The sequence below is a fragment of the Rhipicephalus microplus genome, chromosome X, assembly GCF_043290135.1.
Source record: "Rhipicephalus microplus isolate Deutch F79 chromosome X, USDA_Rmic, whole genome shotgun sequence".
Lineage (NCBI taxonomy): Eukaryota > Metazoa > Arthropoda > Arachnida > Ixodida > Ixodidae > Rhipicephalus > Rhipicephalus microplus.
In genome coordinates, this window is record NC_134710.1 from 76,560,428 (window position 1) to 76,583,375 (window position 22,948).

At 46.7% G+C, this 22,948-nt stretch overlaps 1 protein-coding gene across 7 annotated transcripts in view; it reads right to left on the reverse strand.

The window, feature by feature from the left end:
- Positions 1-22,948, reverse strand: part of Ranbp16 (Ran-binding protein 16) — a 180,261-nt gene that overhangs the window by 49,058 nt on the left and 108,255 nt on the right. For 6 of the 7 annotated variants that reach the window (XM_075877168.1, XM_075877164.1, XM_037427078.2 and 3 more), the window contains 4 exons: positions 21,771-21,961; positions 21,635-21,689; positions 19,943-20,010; positions 19,768-19,859 (listed from right to left, as the gene is read on the reverse strand). In XM_075877168.1, the coding sequence (XP_075733283.1) occupies positions 19,768-19,859; positions 19,943-20,010; positions 21,635-21,689; positions 21,771-21,961 (406 nt within the window). Of the gene's footprint in view, positions 1-4,275; positions 4,920-19,767; positions 19,860-19,942; positions 20,011-21,634; positions 21,690-21,770; positions 21,962-22,948 lie in introns of those variants that run through there. The other variant, XM_075877169.1, reaches the window with a different exon arrangement.

Here is a 22,948-nt window from a genome sequence, read left to right on the forward strand (position 1 = left end):
CCCGGCAGAAAGTACCCTGTTTAATTCGTGCAGCGTAAGCGGAAGGTTATAACTTTCATTTGAGGTACTGCTGGTAGGCAACCTTTGTCTTTCTGCATTTTCTTTATATTTCAGGAATGTATTGGTGTAATTTGCTGAGCATGATACCTTATAAAAGTGTTCTCCTAACAGGTTGGCCTGGTCTTCTAGTGTTGATTGTGTGTCTGGACTTGTAAGCAGTGGTATTGTGTAGGAGGAGTACTCTCCCTTGAACTTCCTCACCTGGTCCCAGATGTGTTTAGATGTGACTGAACTGTTAATTGATGATATGTATTTTTGCCATGAATCCTTTTCTGCCTGTCTTCGAATAAATCGGGCTCTAGCTTTTGCCTGTTTGAAGTTGATGAGGTTGGTGTAGGTGGGGTATCTTCGTAGAATTCCCCAGGCCTTATTTTGTTGTTTTTTGGCATCAGTACACTCGTTTGTCCACCAAGGGTTGAATTTCTTGCGTACGATGCCGGATGATTGCGGTATTGCTTTTTCTGCTGCTAAGATTAAAACTTTGACGAACTCTTCGTTTAGTTCCTCAACAGAAACCTCTGATGAGAAAACTTCATCGAGCTTAGCGTTTTCTGTGAAAACTGGCCAGTTCGCGAGCTGTAATTTCCCCCGGCGTGGCCTGCTTGTTAGAGTTGGGTAAGATGGTATGAGTTTTATGATGCCGGGTTGATGATCACTACCATAAGACATGTTGATGACGTCCCATTTAAAATCATTAAAAATACACGGTAAACACATGGCGAGATCTAAGCAACTAAAGGTGCGCGAGGTTGGTGAAAAGTAGGTAAAAGCACCGGAATTAAGAAGGCAGATGTCACTTGATAAAATGAAACCTTCCACGGCTTGCCCTCTTTCGTCAGTTTTGGCGCTACCCCAAAGGGTTGAATGGGCATTGAAATCCCCAACTAAGATAAATGGTTTTGGCAACTGTTCCACTAGATTTTCTAGGTTTTTGGTGGTGAAAAGGGTGTGAGGTGGGATGTACAGTGAGCAGATGGTGATGGTTTTGTATGATAGGATGGTGAAGGGCTACGGCCTCGAAAGATGTGTTTATTTGGACATCTCGCGTAGGAGTGCTGCCCTGCACCACTATCGCTACTTCTCCTGAAAGACGGTTGCAATGTTCGCGGTCCTTTCAGGCAACTTTGAAGCCTTTTAGGAAATGGCCGTGTTTTGCACCAAGATTTGTCTCTTGGAGGCAAAAGGCTACTGGTGAGAATTTGTTAATGATGTCCTTTATGCCACCTAAGTTATGAATTAAGCCTCTACAGTTCCAATGTACGATAAAAGCCATGGCAGAATAAAGTTAGGTAAATATACTTCTGGGGATTGATCGGTATAAAAGATGATAGGTGACAATATTAAGAAATAGAAATAGAGAAAAATACGATAACCCTTACGGTTATTGCTTACTTATTGTAGTTACTGGGACTTTGTCCTTGTCCTGTTTGGTACGCTCGAGAGAGCGCTTGTCCTTCGGTGTCGATGACACCGGAGTTTTGTGGTCGATCTCCATTGCCTTGTCTGAGGCACTGGAAGATCGAGAGTGAGGCGCTGAGAAACGGATCTCAGGCCTTGGCACTCTATTAAGTTTAGGGCCCAGGGAGACCGGAGTCTGCGGGCCCTTTGATGTGCATGGAGCAGCTGGCGCTGCTTCTTTTACGGGGGCGGTTTGAGCCACCATAGAACCACTGGGTGTGGTAGCGTTCGACTCCTGAGGCCTTTGTGACGCTGCCCCCGACTGCGTCACATCGGCGTAACTTCTGTGGAAAAGGTATGATAGCCGTGTTCGCGCTTCGCTGAATGATATTTTTTCTTTGACGGTCAGAGCGATCACTTCTTTTTCTTTTTTCCAACATGGGCATGACCGGGAATACGCTGGGCGTTCCCCGTCACAGTTAACACAGTGGGGAGAGGATGAGCAGTTTTCTGATTTGTGGTCGTTTGCGCTGCATTTTGCGCATGTTTCTTTGCCTCTGCAAGAGTGCGAGGCGTGTCCGAATCTCTGACATTTGAAACAGCGTCTGGGGTTGGGAATGTAGGGTCTGACATTTATTTTTAAGTACCCAGCCTTAAGAGAGGTGGGCATTTCACATGTTCCAAAGGTTAGTATTACGTGTTTGGTGGGCACTTCCTGATTATTGCGACGGATTACAATTCTTTGGACTTTGATGACGTTTTGGTCTTGGAAACCTTCGAGGAGCTCTTCGTCACTAAGGCCTAAGAAGTCTTCCTCAGAGATTACTCCCCTGCTGGTGTTTAGAGAGCGATGGACCGAAACGGTGACAGCTGTTTCTCCAATGCTGGTTAGTTGGGATAGCTTAGGCACTTGGTCTTTTTTGGTTAGCTCCAAAAGGAGGTCACTGCTTGACATTTTGGATGCTTTGTATGTGAGTCTTATTTTTTCTTTTAGGCACTTGGCCACCAAAAATGGGGATAATTTTCTTAGAGGTGTGCTGTCACTGTGGATAATGTGGTACTTCGCGAAAGTAACGTTAGTTTCTTTCGAGACGTAATAACTTGCTTCGGTGCGGCCTCTCTTGCGAGACCGATCAAGGTCGGCGGATGCTTGTAAAGCCGTACAAGTATGAATGTGTTCGGTAACAGCGGCGACCACCCACCACGGAGCCCAACAAGGGGACGCGGTTGGACTTGTTGAAACAAGCCCTCCCGACGCCAGCCGTACGCTGTCACTATAACCCAATGTAATTATCCAAGGTGGGATACCTACACAAGGTTAACCCTTGCCGCCATGAATATCGGAAGTAAACGGAAGAGAGTAGAAGACAGGACAGATAAATAGTAAGAGATAAAGACGAAGATGTAGGGAGAGAGATAGGAAAAGGCGACTGCCGATTTCCCCTGGATGGGTCAGCCCAGGGGTGCCATCTACGTGAAGCCGGGGCCAAAGGGGTGTGTTGCCTCTGCCGGGGGGCCTTAACGGTCCAATCACCCAGCGTCGGCTCAACCCCCAGGATCCCCTTTTCCCCGGACACGGCAAAGCCACGCACGGCTAGGCGTGGGAGGGAGTCAAAACTCCCCCGTTAGCTCGGGTCCGTGGTGTCGCTACACACCAAACGCCTACTTGCGCAGGCGCCCCTGCGGGGAGTTGTGGCTAATTCGTTGTTCCTGAAATCAAGAGGTAAAAGAAAAAAATAACGATATCAATGACCTAGCACCTCTCATAATCATTAATGGTTTTGGGACGTAGAACCTCACATATTAGGCAGTGAGTAAACGAAAAAGAACACGAATAATATACAATATCTAAGAAATAAGCTGATGCCTCGGGTATGAATGAAGTTCGTAAATGCATTTTCAGAATTCAGTCAATCGGTGAAACCACATTGATGTGGCTTGCCTTGATTTATAGCCACAATGTTGTTGATGTGCAGAAATTCAGGCACAACTCAGGTGCTTGTCATTATCTACGCCAACTGAAGAAACAGAAAGGAGCTAAAATGATCGGTGTATGAACAGGCCACAACAGGTGCAGGCATCCATTGCATACCACAGCCGGAAATGGGTGCGGAAAACTTTTTTTTTCCACAGCTCATAAAGTGCCCCTTTCTTCCACTTCCTTCGAACCTTTTCATGCGAGAAATCTGGCGAAAGAATTACAGCTTGGTGCGATTATGAGGCAGTGGGACAAGTGTTGTCCCACATCTTCAAAGGCCCGTGATGGGTCAATGGGACATAAGTCTCACTTCTTTCTTGTAAACTAATGGTCATATATGTTGGTGAGAATTACTCAATTTCTAAGTAACTTATTTGCATAATCTGTAGTCATATTTTTTATGAGAAAATATATATGAAATCACAAAGGATTAAAATGTACACATTTTTCTATCATTTCTCTTACTTGGCATATGCTGTTACAATTTAGGAATATTACACGAAATTTTTTCAAGTGCCAAAGTCACTCCGTTGTGCTGTTGCATCGTTGTTGAGCTTTATAAGCCTCAGTGCTGCACATAGGCTCTAAAGCTGAAACTTAATTTTGACAAATATGCTTTTTTAACTTGGAGAAGTAGTGGTTCGGGCTAAATTGTTTTAGATGTAGTTAAGGTGGTAAAGCACAAGCCGGACAAAGAGACAAGGTGCTCATCTTTGCTTTTTTGTGTCTCTTTGTCCTCCTTCGTGCTGCATCCCTTGAACTATTTTGGCCTAGGTTAAACATTAACAAAGATGGTCTATGAAAAAATATATAGAAAGTACATACTAAACAGAACACTATTTCCACCATGATAATTTTATATAATTCTGGTTTCAACCAAGGAAAGAAATTTTTGAATTGGAATCGTGCAGTTTCAAGGGGGGTATACTAAAAAAATTAATCAGAAAACCAATTTTCTTTTTCATTTGATTAGAAGCAAGTAATACACACTGTGTAGAGTGCAAATGAGCAGTGCTGAGCTATGTGAGCCCTTGAAGCCATTTAAAGAGCCAGTAAACAAGCCCAAAGTTCAATAATTGTTATAAAGAGAAATATGCACACTTTTGCTATGTGAACATGCTGCCGAAAAAAATTTTGCTAATACATGCTATAATAAGTAAGTCACAGGAGCTATAACATTCATTAGAGCTAATTTCTAATTTTCACGCGGCCTCGCCACCCTTATTCGTCATAGGAGAAGGAAGGGGGAGGCGTAGCCTGTTGTGACTTTGTTCACTTCAGCTACGTGAGGACATCAGCGGTACGTCATCGGTGCGCCGCCAACAGCCGAGCTGGTCTTTCCCCACATGAGCAGGCGTCATAGTGGCGCAGGGAGAACGCTCGGTTCAAAGAGCGCCTTCTCGTAGCGCTAAATTAGCGCGACATCTGTTTATCTTGGACGCTTCCGCTCTGGCAATACCGCTTCTCCCAGTAGTCTTGGGCTCTAAAAAAATGCAGAGGGCAGCACAGAAAAACAAAAATGTGAGCTGTGTAGCCATAGCTGCATCACCACAGAGCCAAGGTGCCGTTTCGTAGGGCAAAAGACCAATTAACTCAACTCAAGATTAATTTGGCTCAGTGGTACATCAAGTAGCCCATGGTAAAGTTTGCATCACTGCGCGTACAAGAGGGATTGGTCAGAACAAAAAAAGCACAGGGATTGTTTTTCAACATGAAAGGTCTGCACGGCGAGCAGTGCTGTAACATTCGGAAAACGTCATCACTGCAGTTTACTGTACAAATTGGCGAGTTTGTCTGGCGGGGGGGGGGGGGGGGGGGTAAAAATTTTTGTTTATTGGCTTTAAAAAAGACACCGAAAACTGTGAACAAGTGTGAAAGAGGAACATGACTGCATTTCATCTAGAAGGATTACTAAATCCAAGTGTACAATGCAAATAGGCACATGAAATTTTTTCACATCATGTGGTTATAAAATTTCTCCATGGTTGCTCACGGCAATGACCCCCGTAAAAGACCATTACTAAATTTAAAAAGAAATGTGATGTGTCTGTAACAAGCGAGCACTCAACAAAGCATGCCTCCAAATTCCAAGCGCTACGTGAAATTGAGGCGCCAGACAGACGCGACAAAAGCCGGTGCAAAGAAGAAATAGGCATCAAACGATGCCTCACGCGCGCCTTCTCTCCCCCTCGAAGGCGCCACTACTGCACCGACTAACCTCCTCGCATCTATTGCCGAGCGAAATCTGGAAACATCTTGAAGAAAAGAGATTGCAGAGTGTGGGTGTGTTCGCATTGGCTCTGGTTTTCTCAAATGTTTTCGCGATTTCGTCTGTGACTAGCTACTCAAACATTTCACCCCACGATTTGTGAAGTTCTCCGGACTCTCAAGACAACCCGTTTTCAGGTGGCACTTTTCATTTACCAGAGAACCACCCTGTACTGCACACCCACCACGCCCCTACTGTGTTAAGCCTAAGCGTGTTCGCCGATCGTCTCACCTACTACGACTGGGCCTGCCCCGCCTCAGCGCATGTCACCTGCATCTAACATCAGCGTGAGCCCGCACCTTCGTCTTCGCTATGGAGATCCAGGTCACCGGCCAGGATATTTCACTGGAAGACGTGACTGCAGAGTCTGGCTGGCTCACTGCTCAATCACGCCGCCCACCACGAGGCACTGACAACTCGAACCCGACCGATGAATCATCTCAAGCCCCAAGTAACAAGCCCCGGTCCCAAGCAAGACAGCGTTTGAAAGCTCAAGTTTTAAAGGCGGGCCACAAGCCACCGCTTCCAACGGAGGACATCAAGATTGTTATTTGCCCCAAGGGTGCCCCTCATACAGCCAATGTACATAATGTACTACGCAAAAAATGGACGAAAACACAAAGTAGAGAAAAAGGACAGACAAGTGCAGACTATCAACTGAATCGTTATTGCAAGACAGAGGCAATATATAAAAGAAAGGAAAAAAGCAAGGGAGGGCAAGGGGGGTGGGAAGAAAAAGGCACGAGGGGCCAAATCAACAAAACCTAGGCCACATGAGGAATGGCACGCACGTCATACAAAACTTAGAAAAGCTCAGATCCTTATCATGTATGGCCACAGAGAGAACACTGACGCACGACTTAGAAATCTTGTGAATATGCGCAGCTTCAATAAGTTCACGCACTATTTGGTTTTTATATCGAAACAACACAAAAATATCATTAAAGAGCAGCACACAGCCGCATTCCCTACAGTGGGCTGCTAGATGAAGGCCGGAGTGGCCTTTCAGAGAATTAAAATGTTCTCGAGGCCTAACATTTAGGCAGCAACCTTTCCGACCCACATATACCCGATTGCATAACAAGGGTATGGAGTAGACAGCACCGGTGATACACGATACATAATTATAAATATGACTAACATTACATGCAATCGTGTATATGTCATGCAATCGTGTATACTTAGGCCAGACAGGTCGCTGTCTAAATGTTAGATTTCGAGAACATTATAATTCTCTCAAAAGCCACTCTGGCCTTCATCTAGCTGCCCACTGTGGGGTAATGCGGCTGCGTGCCACTCTTTGGTAATACTTCTGTGTTGTTTTGACATAAAAATCATAGGGTGTGCGGACTTATTAAAGCTGCACATATTCACAAGATTTCCGAGTCGTGCGTCAGTGTTCCCTCTGTGGCCATACACAATAAGGAGTAGAGCTTTCTAGGTTTTAATGACGCGCGTGTTATTCCTTATGTGGCCTAGGTTTTGTTGATTTGTCCCTCGTGCCTTTTTCTTCCCCCACCTCCTTGCCCTCCCTGGCTTTTTTTTCCTTTCCTTTATATCTTGCCTCTGTCTTGCAATAACGATTCAGTTGATAGTCTGCACTTGTCTGTCCTTTTTCTCTCCTTTGTGTTTCCGTCTGTTTTTTCGCAGTACATTATAAATCAGTGCCAACTTGCCCAACTAGCCATCCTTTTGTAGCCAAAGTAGGCAGTCCCGTGTTGACTGCAGCCATTCTCCAAGCAGTCGAACTCCCAGATAATGAAAGCATAAAAGATACCGTGCCCAGTATACAACAAAACATTGTCGTTATCAGCACACTTGATGATGATACAACATTTTTATTTATGACAAAAAAAGAAAAAAAAAAGGAAGGGGCAAATGTCAAGGGTGGTTTCTCCTTTCCAGGACACCAGTGGCCGCTGCAGCTCGCCAGGCTTGATCCAGAAGACCCCTTTGGGTCTTCAGGTCAGGTCGGGCGAGGACGGCTTCCATAGGCTCCCACAGTAGGGTATCAGAGGCGACTGAACCTCCATAGGCTTGTTCCAGCAGTCCCATGTGACGTGTTGCAAGGTCGGCCGTGACTCACACCACGGACATTGGTTAACATATGCATTGGGGTTTATGTAATGCCACCTTTCCAAATGTGGATAGGTGTTAACCTGAATTTGTCTTAGCTGGTGAGCTTCGCCAACTTTAAGCGATTTGTGCGGTGGGGCATACTGCTGTCTTGTCTTCCTTCCGTTGATGCTCGAGCATATCACGTGCAGTGCAAGGTTCATACTGATTATCATTGTTGTTCACTCAGTTGCTCAAATCACGAGCGAAACTGTGCGCCAGCGCATTACCCGAGATACCCTCGTGGCCTGGGCACCAAATTATAGCATGGTTGTGTATCAGCCTGTCACCTAGTATTTTCAAGATGACATTCGGTAGTGCACTACGGAGAAATATTCTGCAGGCTTCCTGGGAATCATACAAGACTAATGCGGAGGCATTCTCTGCGTCTTTAGTTCGAATGGCTAGCGCGATCGCCACCGCCTCCGCCGTCACTGTACAGGTTGTTTTAATTGACGCTGCGACAGTTTTAGTGGTATGCGGCATTGGTTGAACTGCTACTATAACGCAGCTCTCGTTCGATTTAGCGGCATCAGTGTATACTACTTTGTGGCTTTCGCCAAACCGTCTTTGAAGCTGGAGAGCTCTAGCTTGTCTTTTAGCCCTATGGTACAACTTACTCATGTTCCGCGGAATGGGGCAGACGGCTATGACCCGGACCATGCAGACCGGTACGTCCACACTCCTTCCATCCAATTGAACGGCGTCACCAACGACTTGAATGCCTACGAAACTGCAGCTGAACACACGACCAAAGGTTTCATCCATGGTATCCCACTAACAGAGACCCCGCAGTAGATCCACAACAATATCGTTATTGCTCGAAACCCGACAGCCCTGGCAGCCAAGCATACCGCCTCAACTAGAACAGTGATTATAGCCTTTGACGGCCAGGACGTGCCTTATCAGGTCTGCTACATGTCCACGTTACTCCCATATTTGCTATATCAGAAGCAAATTGACATTTGCTACCAGCGTAGCCTTCTGGGAAACCACATGAACATTTGCCCTTACCCAAAGAACAAAATTTGCCGAGTCTGCTGAGGCCGCACCCCTCACTGAAACAGGACGTTCTATTTTCTCCCCGCTTGGCTTCACGTATCAGCAACAGGCCCCAAACACTGAATTCCGCATAACATCCCCCCCCCCCCCCCCCCCCGTGGATCACAACTGTGACCCTAAGTGCTCTCTCTGCGGCGGCCTTCATCTTACTGCGGGAAAAAGCTGTCGTCCTCATTATAAAACCCCATACGTCATTCGCAAGCACATTGGGGAATAACGGGCAAACAGCCAAGCTATCGACAAAGACCCTGGTCTCTCCAACCTCGACATCAAAGCCAGATCCCGTTCCCGCAACCAGGACAAAGAAAGACGATCCCGCTCCAGAACTTCATCTCAGTCCAGGCAACAACGCTCAAGATCCCCGTCCGCATCAGCATCAGGCACAAAATCTACCAACAATACCAAGGTGAGCTTTGCAGAGACCCTCAAGGGCACCTTGCGAAAGGGTTGTAACACGAACAACGCACAAGTCACCGCCCCTGCTTCTTCGCCAGACAACCCAGAAATAGCTCAACTCAAGAGCGAGAATACAAACCTACAGGATCTCTTAACTAAACTCACGCAGAAGGTTAGGATCTCTGAACTAAACTCACGCAGAAGGTTAAAGCCCTCAAACTAACTTGGATGCCAACCTACACACCTACCGCTCACAACACCCCCCTACCCATAGTCAGGAGTGCTCTATGATTCCTGTCCCCAAAAGGAGAGCTCTGCAAGATGGAGCCACGGGCCAAGTCCGTTCTGAGGTTAAGGACATGCTCATCGTGCCCCAAACGATTATGAGTACTTTTCAACAGGCACTCGACACCATCCAGCACGCCCTCACGAGCATTGTTCAGTGAGCGACGAACTTGGAAAATCACATTCTTGTGCCTTCTAACCAAGCTGCGCCTATCTGCAGCCTTTCTGGGATGCCGATGACGACCTCCCCCGTTTTCTACAATGGCCTACACTAACCAAGGCACCCTCGTTTGGCAGTGCAACTGCCAAGGATTTCACCAGAAAAGATCGGTCCTTAATACCTACGTCAACATACCCGCCACCCTGATATTATTCTACTCCAAGAAACGAACAACGCCCCTACGACACTCCCCATTTATCAAACATTCCACACAGCTCACCCACATTGCCAGGTTTCCATCGTAGTTATTGAACATGATCTTTGTAGCCCTCATATCAAACACCTGTTCCTCGAATTAATTCCCAACCATAAATAGAAAGAATACATGTTTCTTTTGAACGTTTACAATAGCCCCAAGAACAAAGCAAAATGTCGATTCCTCACTCTCTTTAACAAGGCTCTCCATGTTGCTGGAATGCACAATTTCTTTATCGGCGGCGACTTTAACCTTGCCTACACTAGTTGAGACTACATTCGCACGGAAGCTGCAGCTCGCAACCTCTGGCAAGATTACCATGACTAAGGCCTCCCGCTTATCACAGATCCATCTTTTCCCACATGCCTTGGTACCTCTACTACCCCCGACTCTACTCCAGACCTCACATTTACCTACCATATCAGCAATGCACACTGGACTAACACCCAACAGGACCTAGCAGGTGACCATTACCTCATCGCTATCTCTTTACCTCATCTCGTTGCTGCACCCATTACCGACTGGAATGCATTTTGCAAGATACACATCGGTGCCACCTCAGCGGAGTGTATCGCTGATATTGACACCTGGACGCAAACGCTACGCACTGACGTCCAGACGGCCACTCAGGTGATAACCACAGATGCCCCGGTTGAACAGATGGATTGCCACCTAGCCTACCTTCCGGAGGCTAAGGCCTCTATCGTAGCTCGGTGGAAGGGGCAGTGCCTAAACCGTCACCTCAGGTGCAAGATCTCTAAACTCAACACAGCGATAGAGGTGCACTGTCAAATGCTCAGCCGGCAACAACAGACTGAGCTGCGTAACACGATGGACGGGCAACTGCACCGCCATCCTCGTGAATGCACCGCCATCCTCGTGAAAACTCTTGAAACACCTACTCGACACTACCAACACTCGCACTTCCCAACAGGGTCCGCTGTAGAAACTTCTTTAAAAGGGGACCCTTAAGCAAGGCCAGCAAAATGTGCTTGACTATCACTGCACCAGGTATATCTCCAGGGGACAAGTCAGTACACAAAGCACCTACGTCGGTAACCGCAACCCTACACTAGATGCAGAATTTAGCATATCCGAAATACATGCTGCCCTCTGTAGGCTAACCGGTCGCTCTACTCCAGGCCCGGACAGGGTCACGAACAAAACCCTTCGCAATCTAGATGAGGAACCCGTGTCCCATCTGACTGATTACATCAAGGCGCAATGGCTCCCTTCCGCCTGCATGGAAGACTGCGAAAGTCATTTCAATTCCAAAGCCCGGCAAAGTATCTAGCCTCAACAACCGAAGACCCATTTCCCTCACTTCATGCGTGGGAAAGGTTATGGAACACACCTTCCTGGAACGTGTCAACACTTACCCCAAAGGCAACTCTATCTATCCCCACACCATTGTTGGATTTCGACCTCACCTGTCAGCACAAGACGCTATGCTGCAACTTAAGCACCAAGTTCTAAACGACCGTTTCCGTAACACCAAAGCTATTCTCTGACTCGTCCTTAGTCAAGCTTTTGACATTTCCTATGCTGTTATTCTTGAACAAGTTTGCCTCCTCCACCTGGGAGAGCGAGCCAACAATTACCTCCGTGACTTCCTCTTCAACCGCATGGCCACCCTTCCGGTCAGGAATTTACGATCAGCCCTGATTTCTCTTGGCAGTGTAGGCACCCCAGAAGGGTCAGTCATCTCTCCCATGCTCTTTAACTTAGTCATGCTTGGCCTTGCACGGCAATTACAACAGATCGACAACATCCACCATACTATCTACACCAACGACATCACCATCTGGGCGTGCCAAGGTAGTGATGGTCAAGTGAAGACAGCCCTGCAGACAGCGATTGACACAGTTGAGACCTATCTCCAAGGAACCTGACAGCGCTGTTCCCCCGCTAAATTGGAGCTTCTTCTTTACAAGCCCATTCAGTGGGGACGCCCCCCTCCCCCAAACAACTACATGAGCAACGACCCTATGACACCATCACCTTTCACCTTCAAGATGGCAGCTCTATCCCGCACGTCCCTAGTATCCGGGTCTGCGGTCTCACTATATCAGCCAATGGCTCTAACGGCTTAGCTCTTGGCAAGATCTCCACTCAATCTCACGACACCTTACGTCTTCTTAAACGTATATCCAACCAAAGAGGTTGTCTCAAAGAAGAGAGCCTTCTCCGCCTCGTGCAGTCTTTGATCCCGTGTCATGTCACCTACGTTGCAGCTTATCTGAACTGGTACCGTGCAAAACAAAACAAACTCGACACCCTTACACGAGGCGTCTACAAGCAAGCACTTGGCTTCCCGCACTACATCAGCCCAGAACTTTTCAATCAACTAGGAGTTCACAACACTCTTGAAGAACTCATCAAAGTCCACCAACGCAGTCAGCTTGAACGGCTCACACTCACTGAAACAGGACGTTCTATTTTCTCCCCGCTTGGCTTCACGTATCAGCAACAGGCCCCAAACACTGAATTCCGCATAACATCCGCAGCTGGATCCACGCAGATCCCATCCCTAGAAACATGCACCCCGAGTACGACAGAGCCCAGCGCCAAGCTCGCGCTGTAGCCATCACAAAAGCCCTTGTCTACGCACCTGGCGCCACATTTGTTGATGCAACTCAGTATCCTCAAGGCACACATTTCGTAGCTGTCACCACACGGAATGGAGTCCTACACCATGCAACAAGCATCACTACTCCCTCTGCCGAGACGGCTGAAGTGGCCATTACCCTGGCCACTCTAGATCCCACCTGTGACACCATCGTATGAGACTCTCGCTCAGCCGTCACTAACTACAGCAAAGGCCGCATTTCTCCTCAAGCGCTTCACATCCTCTGCCAGGCACCACACTCAAAATACAACATGATCACCTTGACATGAATCCCCACCCTGCGAGCCCAGCCCACCCTCGCCTCCCCAACCTCAACGAGGTCACCCACTCCCATGCGCGAGGCCTTGTCAACTGCGCTGGAGATACTGGAGACGAGATGGACACCAAGGACAACCCGACTACCTAGAATGATCTCCTTAAGAACTACTTCAGACGCTGAGCCTTTCCCCCACCTCACCCCAAGATCAACCGGGCACAGGCCACCACTTTGCGTCTACTTCAAACAAACACGTATCACTCGCCTGCCTGCCTTCTCATATTCCCGGACGTGTACACAACCTCCCACTGCCGGTGCTGTGGCACTCACCTGGCTAAGCTTCCGCATATGCTGTCGGAGTGCCCGGCACAGTAAAGACACATTAACACCATGACCTTCCGTCGAAGCTTCATGAGGCTCTGCGGTGCCCCGCTTTTGACGACCAAACCTGGGCGACCCAGCACGCCCGTGAGATGGTATTGAGGCAAGCCCTTGACGTCCCCTCATGGGAGGCCTAGGCTCGGCCACCTAAACCTTGTTTTTTACAATAAAGTTTATTCCTCCTCCTCCACGAAAGAAAGGGGCGTGGTGCTGCAGAGTTTGCTTCATGTTACGAGAGGTGTCCCACCCTTTCCACAGCCTTGGCTGTGCGGCGCACCGAAGAAACGCCTAGAACCTTCTTGAACCCAAGGCAAGTGCATATAAGCCATCAACGGAGGGAGTCGCAAGAGGAGATGAAGAGGTTTTCCACCTGCGGGTGAAAGCTTGTCTTACAAGCAGAAAAAAAGTTTGTGTTTTACCGCTCGTGGGTAAAGAGGTGTTCAGCCGTCGCAGTGCGTGAATGGACGATGTATGACCGGCGAAGAAGTTTTGTTATTGGAGTGCGAACATTTGATAACACGAGAGTCCCTGGAAGAGAAACCTCGAGTGCAACGGGTCGACAATCGGCACTAGACTTTGAGTGAGTGTTTCCTTGAAGAGAAGCATTCGAGCTTTGTACCAAGAACTTTGGACATAATTTGTTTGACGAACATTTTAGTCTAAAAGTGTCTTGGTTAGTTAATGCATGAGATTGCATTGTAGCCCGTATTGTTTGCACTTGTTGTTTTGAGTCTATTTTGCTGTGTTGTGCAGCCGTTGTCTTGAGTATCTTATGATTTTTGACATTGTATAGGATTATTGCCGAGTACGCATGTTTCTTGTTTGTTCTGCCGTATTTGAGAATACAGTAAAAGCTCGTTAATTCGAATTCCACGGGAATGCTGAGCAATTTCGAATTAAACAAAATTCGAAATAATGAAAGTGAGCAAAAATGGGTGGATTTCGGGTGTGAGGGCACGAAAAATATTTATTGGCCAAAAAAGTCGGTGATGACCATCTGCTTCTTTTCTCTGAATGCCACAGCTGCGGCTCTCTGTTCCAGCGCGCAAACGGGGCGCAGGGAATCCTCTTCACCCTCTTCAAAGCTGAAGAAGAGACGCGCCACATTAAGTGCCTCCATCACCGCAGAAGCCGACGGGCGCACAGGCGCTTCCGTCATTTTCGTCTTCCTCACCTTCTGGCTCTTCAGCATCAGGCTGCGCCGCTGGCTACTTGAGCGATAATGTCCTCATCAGTCAGGGCACCACACACCGATGCACCGGTGTCAACTTCAACATAAACGGCAAAACGTACGCCCCGAAGAGTGTCGCGCATTGCCTCTGGCATGAGCTCCTCAGCCCCATCCACGTCGACGTCACAACTATCCTGCGCACTTCCAGCTGCAAATCCGCTGTGGCGGAAACAGTTTGCGATTGTGGTCGCGGTCACCTGTTCCCATGCGTGCACCAACATGTGCATGGCAGTGAGCAGCGTAATGCCAAAGTCCTTCCTGTTGCCCGCGCACAAAATCATTCTCTCCAGCACGTGATGCCTATAAAAGCACTTAATGTTTCTTATCACACCCTGGTCCAATGGCTGTAGGGCCGCAGTCGTATTTGCCGGAAGGAACACCAAATTAGTTGCTCTCAGCTCAACGTCGACTTTGTGCGCCGAACAGTTGTTGATTGATTGATTTGTGGGGTTTAACGTCCCAAAACCACCATTTGATTATGAGAGACGCCGTAGTGGAGGGCTCCGGAAATTTTGACCACCTGGGGTTCTTTAACGTGCACCAAAATCTGAGTACACGGGCCTACAACATTTCCGCCTCCATCGGAAATGCAGCCGCCGCAGCCGGGAATCGAACCCGCGACCTGCGGGTCAGCAGCCGAGTACCTTAGCCACTAGACCACCGCGGCGGGGCGCCGAACAGTTGTCGACGACAAGAAGAACGCGTCTGATGCCCAGTTCCATTCGCCTGTCGAATTTCAGTAGCCACTTCCTGAATAGGTCACCTGTCATCCAGGCTTTCTTGTTTGCGGCGTACTCCGTCGGCAGTGAGCGAATGTTTTTGAAGCACCGTGGCTTGAGTGCTTTGCCAATCACAAAAAGGGGGACCTTTTCCGTACCGGTCATATTTGCGGCGACCAGAACAGTGACACGCTCTTTGCTGCGCTTGCCGCCGGCACAGCTGTCTCCCTTGTAGGTGATCGTCTTGTCTGGCTGCAACTTGAAAAATAACGCTGTCTAGTCAGCGTTAAACACATCCTGTGGTGAGTAGCTCTGCAAGTACTGCTGCAGGGTGTCGCTTCTCCAAGTAGCGCATGTTTCGGCGTCCACTTCCTTTGCCTCGCCGGATAACAGGCGGAATACGAGATTATGCCACTCCCTGAAACGATGAAACCGTCCCTCGGAGGCGACAAAGTCTTCAATGTCCAAGCGCAGGGCGAAATCGGCTGCCTTGGCCACGATGATAGGGCCGCTCAATGCGATACTCTGGGATCTCATTTCTTTAACCCAGATAATCAAAGCTGACTCCAGTTCCGGGAACTTCGCTGTCCTTAGCCCTTTTCGACTGGCGCCAAAATCCTCGGCTTCATAGGCGTTTTCAATGGCCGTACTGTTGCGTATGTAGGTTGACGTGCTCGGAGGTATGCCGTGCTTCCTCGCAATTTCGTATTTGCTAGAGTTCCCTTGGTCAACCTTTCGCAAAATCTCCACCTTCTCCTTGACAGTCTTCGCGCAGTAGTTTCCCCGCGGCATCTTGCAACTTCGATGCGGAATAAGACGGCTTGACGGCGTGAACGAACAACGTGCTCGAGGAACAAAGTGACGCTACCGGGAGCGGCCTAGGACTGCTAGGACTACTCCGCCGACTCCTCAGCGTCCCGTGGGTCCCGCGTACAAGTGGCGCCAGGCGCTGAGATAGCGGGAGAGCTACGGAAAAAAAAAAATTGCTCCTTGGATTTTGGAGGCCATACTTTGCTTGCAGGGCAGGAAATAACCGCAGAGCATAACCACGAGATTGAAGTAACTAGAAGAATAAGAATGGGGTGGAGCACATTCGGCAAGCACTCTCAAATTATGACAGGTAGATTGCCACTATCCCTCAAGAGGAAGGTATATAACAGCTGTATCTTGCCGGTACTTAGCTACGGAGCAGAAACCTGGAGACTTACAAAGAGGGTTCAACTTAAATTGAGGACGACGCAGCGAGCAATGGAAAGAAAAATGGTAGGTGTAACCTTAAGAGACAAGAAAAGAGCAGAGTGGATTAGGGGACAAACGGGGGTTAAGGTATCATAGTTGAAATAAAGAAGAGGAAATGGACATGGGCCGGGCATGTAGCACGTAGACAGGATAACCGCTGGTCATTAAGGGTAACTAACTGGATTCCCAGAGAAGGGAAGCGGGTTAGGGGGAGACAGAAGGTTAGGTGGGCAGATGAGATTAATAAGTTTGCGGGTATAAATTGGCAGCAGCAAGCACAGGACCGGGTTAACTGGCGGAACATGGGAGAGGCCTTTGTCCTGCAGTGGACGTAATCAGGCTGATGATGATGATGATGATGATGATGATGATGACTTTGCTTGCCCTTTGCCCGGAGGCCACTTGAAGCTCGAAAAAACTGGTCGTGCCACCTATCGTTCGACTGTAAAAACTCCCACTAGTGCTTGACGATGATGACGCTCCGCGGCGCGCTTCGAATTATCCGTAGAGGCAGCAATTTCTGTTTGAATTAACGAATCATTTTACACATGGTCTCCTACGCACTGCGGACCGGACTGCGGCGACCATTTCGAATTATCCAAAATTTCGAATTAATGAGGTGTGAATTAACGAGCTTTCACTGTATATTTTTGTTTTGTTATCAACACTTGGCTCTGCCTCATTCTTTGAACCACAGCTGGCGTTCGCTGGCATGCCAAAAAGGACGAATTCTAAATTGTCCATGCTTTCGTGGTGTGTTTAGGGGGGCCGATATGTCTGTCCTTGAAATCAGCCCGGCTATTGCCTCCCTAATTAACGGGACCAGTGACAGACACCAAATGTGCAAGGCTGCTGTTGTGACACATAAGTGGCGACAACAGAACACAGGCACATAGTGGGAGCAGAAAAGGAACACCTAAAGATGATATGTAACTGGAATAAATATTAAACATCTCTGCATTTCGTGAGCAAAACATTGAAACATTTGTGCATAAAGTTACATTTTGCTAAAGCACCTTTGCTCAAAGCAGTAACATTCCTGCACACACAGTTTTGTCCCACAATATCAGCACCTGCAATTCATCTTCCACAAGGTTATGTATGATACAGGATGTTTCACACTTGGGGGAAATCTTGGAACGCATAGCACTGCAATGCGCAAGCACCACAGTCATGCGCCCAGAGCAGCTCCTGCAGCTGCTCGAAATACGTGTTAAATTGTGTTCTCTGCACAGTGGTGTGCGTTGGCCGCATTGCTGGGAAACGTGTTACATTCTGTGGCAGTGCTCGGAGACCAAGCACGCTGTCAAAACATTTTGGTGCCACTTTCTTGGCACCACATATTACAGTAGCACATGCAGTGAAAAAAATATACCTGCATGCTCTCAGTACACCGGCCTTTAGAAAAAATGAATGAAGAAAGCTTTCCAAAATAGTTTGTAGAACCCCACTTTTGCCAGTGAAAGCTCACAGGTCCGTGTCATATGTTTATCATGTTTAGTAGATCATTCAGTTGTATTAGAAACGATGAAGCACCCATGAGTAGCATGCTTTCAGAAAATGCCGCCAGAGAGCGTCCCAGTAACAAATGACACAGTTTAACACTTGCACCTGCGCACGCGCATGCTTCTGCCACCGCCTGACTCCAGTGCTCGCAGCATCACGGTGGCACATGCTCAATTTTTCCTTTAGGACTGAAACAGCTTGGCATTGCAGACAGAAATCATCTGCCAAATAGCATAAACTATGAGTGCAAAAGAAAATTTATTTATTTTTATTTATTATTATTATATTTTTGCAGAAAACCTATACAACTCCCAGTATATACCCGACAAAATTTGTGGAAATTTGGACAACTGAAGAAGATAACCAATGTAGCCTAATAAAAGGAATGGAAATTCCTAGCATAATCCCCTTAGCATACAAGCTACCGTATTTACTCGATTCTATCGCGCCCTCGATTGTAATGCGCACCCGATTTCCACAGCGAAAAAAAAGAAAACGTAAGACATCGATTGCAACGCGCACCCATTTTTCTCGCTGGCCCGCACGATCACACCACTCGAAAAAACGACTCCTTTCGGGAGCGTCTTCCATTTAAATGTGAAGTACGGGCAAAGCTTGTGCCCATCTGACGTGTAACAGAGCATTTCCGTCACTGTAGTTTTACCGTGGACCGATGTCAGCACGCGAACTTGCTTCGCCCCCTTCTCGACGGTTGTGGTGCCAGGCATGTCGAAGTAAAGAGGCGTCTGATCGGCATTCCCGATTTGCCCAAGCAGGTAGCCGTTGTTGCGCCGCAAGTTCAGGACGAACCTCTGAAAACTGTGAAGCTTTTCATCGTACTCCTCCGCAAAACTTTTCGCATATGCATGTTCCCCTTTGGAGGGAAAAGTCGTTCCTCTTCATAAAGCTAGTTAGCCAGCACCTGCTCGCTTTAAACTGGCTCCGCATTAGACCTTTTTCGAAGACTAATTGCATAGCCCGTGCTTGGAGCAGTTCTGTCGTCCCGGGCCGCTGTGCCGCTCGCTGCTCAAGCACATACTTGCCGAACAGCTTTTTAATTTGCGGAAACCGACCCTGCAGTGGTCCACTGAAGCCTTTGCGTGAAGCTTTGCTGTCGACAATCTTTTGCTTTTGTTTCCGCCGGTCCCGCACGCACGTTTCGGGAACTCCGAACGACCGCGATGCGACCCGATTTCCGTCCGTTTCTGCACACGCGATGACTTTTCTTTTATAAGCGGCATCGTGGTGCACTCGAGTTTTTGCAGTCGGCCCTTCCACGCCGTCGATGCTAATGCACTACCAGATGACGAACTCCTCAGCACACGTACGAAGTGCCGCACATGGGAAACACATAGGCAGAAATGGCCGACGCGCCATGCCGACGCACGTAGGGGGCGGCCATTTTGGATTTGCCGATGGCAATAGATTAACCGTAATTTTTTTGTTCGCACTCGATTCTAACGCGCATGCGATTTATGAACTCACTTAACCGGAAAAAAGGTGCGCGTTAGATTCGAGTAATTACGGTAAGTTTTCCGAAGGAACATTGCACACACTCAAAATAAGGACACTTTCCACCTTTTTTATTTTTTTTTTTCTAAAGGAGGGAGGCAAAGGAGAAGGCTTGAGCAGAGATTGCAAAAAAAAAATGTTTTTGAAAGACAAACCCAAGCGATTCATAAATACATATACATACAGTGGTAAAGCATGACTTACAAAATAAAACAACAACAGATAAAAATATCACTGTGGTGTACAAAAAATACATGCATATAATAGCATGAGATGTATATAGATGTAGGAAATTAGACTGACATTTCAACTCACCAATAAGTCCGGCTGCGGTATTGACAGCAGCAGTTTAACAAATATCCCCAATGCATCATCCAATGCAGAATCTCCATACAGTGAAAACACACCTGAAATATGTGCAGATATTTAGTCAGTTTCAGTTCACATACACCTGAAAATATTTTGCCAATGGCTAATCCGCAGTACTTACCTAAATTTACATAACCTCCACACAGTGCACTCTTCAGCATACTAAAGCAGATGGCTATGCCCTTCAATCTGAGTCACCCATCAGAAAAATTTCACTTTAGAAAGGTAATTTCTAAAATGGTTGATTTTATAAATACACTAAAACATTGTTAATTCAAAGTCCCTGGGACTGTGAAAAATCTTTGAATTAAGCATGTTTTCAAATTAACGAAACATATAAAAAGTGGAATGCAAGGAACTTTGAATTGTTGAAAGTAGTCAGAGGTGGTTGTTTGCAGTGCCAGCCAGATTGCAGCTCAAAGCAGTACTTTTGCAGCAATACCTAGTCTCGATTTTGCCAGAAACATGGGAGAACAGCAGGCCTCACTGCTGCCAGCACATAAAAAAAGAAAAGAAAAACAGTTTTGTGGTCAGCTGAAATGCCTGCCTGCGGAAAAGAAGAAATGCTTTACAGCTATACAGTGGTGACACAAGGGCAGCATGTCGCCTGCTATTTGTAGTGTCAGCACATCATCGATTGATTGATTTGTGGGGTTTAACGTCCCAAAACCACTGTTTGATTATGAGAGACGCCGTAGTGGAGGGCTCCGGAATTTTTGACCACCTGGGGTTCTTTAACGTGCACCCAAATCTGAGTACATGGGCCTACAACATTTCCGCCTCCATCGTCAGCACATCATGATGCGACCATTTGCTCACTCTTTTTAGCAAAATAAAGAATTTCATAATGGGCAGTATGACATAATTCACCATATTTTTGGCCTCAAACTGGAGGTTCACATATATGATGCAACTTCCATCAGACTGTTCTTTTATTATTTTCTCCATCTTCCCAGAAAGAATGGATTAATCATGATGCGTTGACGTTGCTGAAAGCATGCAACGTGCTGTCCGCATGTCACCACTGAGTTGCAGTGAAGCACATTTTATTTTCCGCAGGCCCATGTTTTAGCTGACCACGAGAATTTTATTTTTTTTTTCTTCCTCGCTGGCAGTAGAACGGTTTAGCTGTCACTTATTAGTATCGCCACAATGCATTGCCTTGTGGCTTCTAAGAGCCGTCGTTTCCGCAGACTTGTGTCGAAACAGCATAGCAAATCGGCACACGGTACCCAAAGCTTTGAAATTAACAGGGCTGGTGCTAACCACTGCTTCCAAGTTATTCACTCAAGCTTACATTGAAAAATATGGGACTGCAGAAATCCTTCAAATTATGTGGGATTTCAATATAGCTGAGTTCGAATTAATGAGCTTTTACTGTATCTACCAGAACCACCAGGTTATAATAAGAAGGGAGAAAAAAAGAGCAAGAGAAATAGGGAAGCAGTACGTCTATCTATTGCAAATGGTCACTGCACAAAACAACAGACATATGAATTAGCACAACATAAGTTGAAGTCATGCTTTATGTTTCTAAGTATGAGCCTATTAAGTTCTAACTGCACCTAACATTTATTGAGCTTAGTAGTGTGGCCATTTCAAACACTCCTATTAAGCAAAACCATGCAACACTACTTGTAAGAAATTACATTAGGCAAATAGCCAATTCTTGTATTAAAACAGATTCACATAAAAGTAGCTACTATGAGGTGCTGCTACTACTTGTTCAAAAAATGCAAATGCTTATTAAGCAAGAAAAGAGTCCAAGTAAGCTTCACAATTTAAGTTCTTTAAAAATGCACACAAAGGATACTTCAACTTGTAGATTTGGTCCTTTGGAACTTGACCCAGTGTTAAGATGCATGTGCCTGTAATGCAAATTATTATTTAAATTATATAAATTATTCATTATCATATAGAATAAAAAAGTGCGAATCTATGAAACTTACCATATAAAACCATTGTTCGAGACGTTTCACGAAATAACAAGATGCCATTGGGTGAAGAGACGTCGAAGTGAAGGCGCTGCGATCGGTTCTGTACAAGTTCTGCTACGAGTTTAAGCACTGGTGTGCTCACACTTGGGTCATGGTACCACAGCTCCAATGCCCGGTGCAGAATTGGGAAGTATGCCGGATAACTGTGCACATTGTCAAGTATATGGTGCTAAGTAGAAAACAAGCCATCACCTCCTATGTTATACTGTGCCACGAAACAGGGCACACAAAAGTTGTGCCTTAGGCAGAATATAGACTTGGGCGAGTAACAAAAAATGTTAGCTAATGGTACCATAATTTGACCGTATATGCTATAGGAAACTATCTACATCACATCATATCATTGCATCAGTCATGAGGCAAACTACAGCAGTAAATCAATTAGGAAATTTAGCTGCTATACTGCAAACAAGCTTCACACAAGAACACTACCAGGAACATCTTACATGCATTAGAAGGGCCTTGGCATCTTAAATGTTCGATGAAATAAAACATATACCAGTAGTAAGACAGCTACTTGATGCTGTGAAGATGACTTTGTCCAAGGCTTAACCAGTGACTGCCGGTCAAAAAGAAGGGCACTATGTTCCTATACTCTGTAGCGCACAAAGGTCATTACAGCAAGGCTAGTTGAGTGTCCTACATTGAGTGTCCTACATTGGGAACCACAGTGTGACACCTTAGCTATGACTTGTGGGAAAAGATCCACAAGATTAAACTGGTACGCACTATTATGCTAGGCTAACCATACTGCTAGCAGTTAATTGAGCGTAAGAAGTTGTGGTGGAAAAAGGCCCAGATAACTAACTCACAGCACACTTGCGAAAATTCTGCCACAGTGACAAAAATTTTAATGGTTTAAAGTTCACAGGTGAGGCCACCCGCGGATGATCACAGGAAGGCGAACCACGGCAATCTCAAAGTGTGCAGATGATTAGGTCTTGAAGGGCCAACCGGTACATGATACTGCGAGTAAACAGCGCTAAGTCGCAGGAGCAAAGCACTTTTTTGTGTTGCTAATTCTTTTGATTTAGTCCTGCTTGCGCGCTGTTTCCTCATAGTAACAATAAAATGTACTCATGCATGCAACTAGACTTGATAGAACAAGTTTACATGAAAAAGTGTCTCTT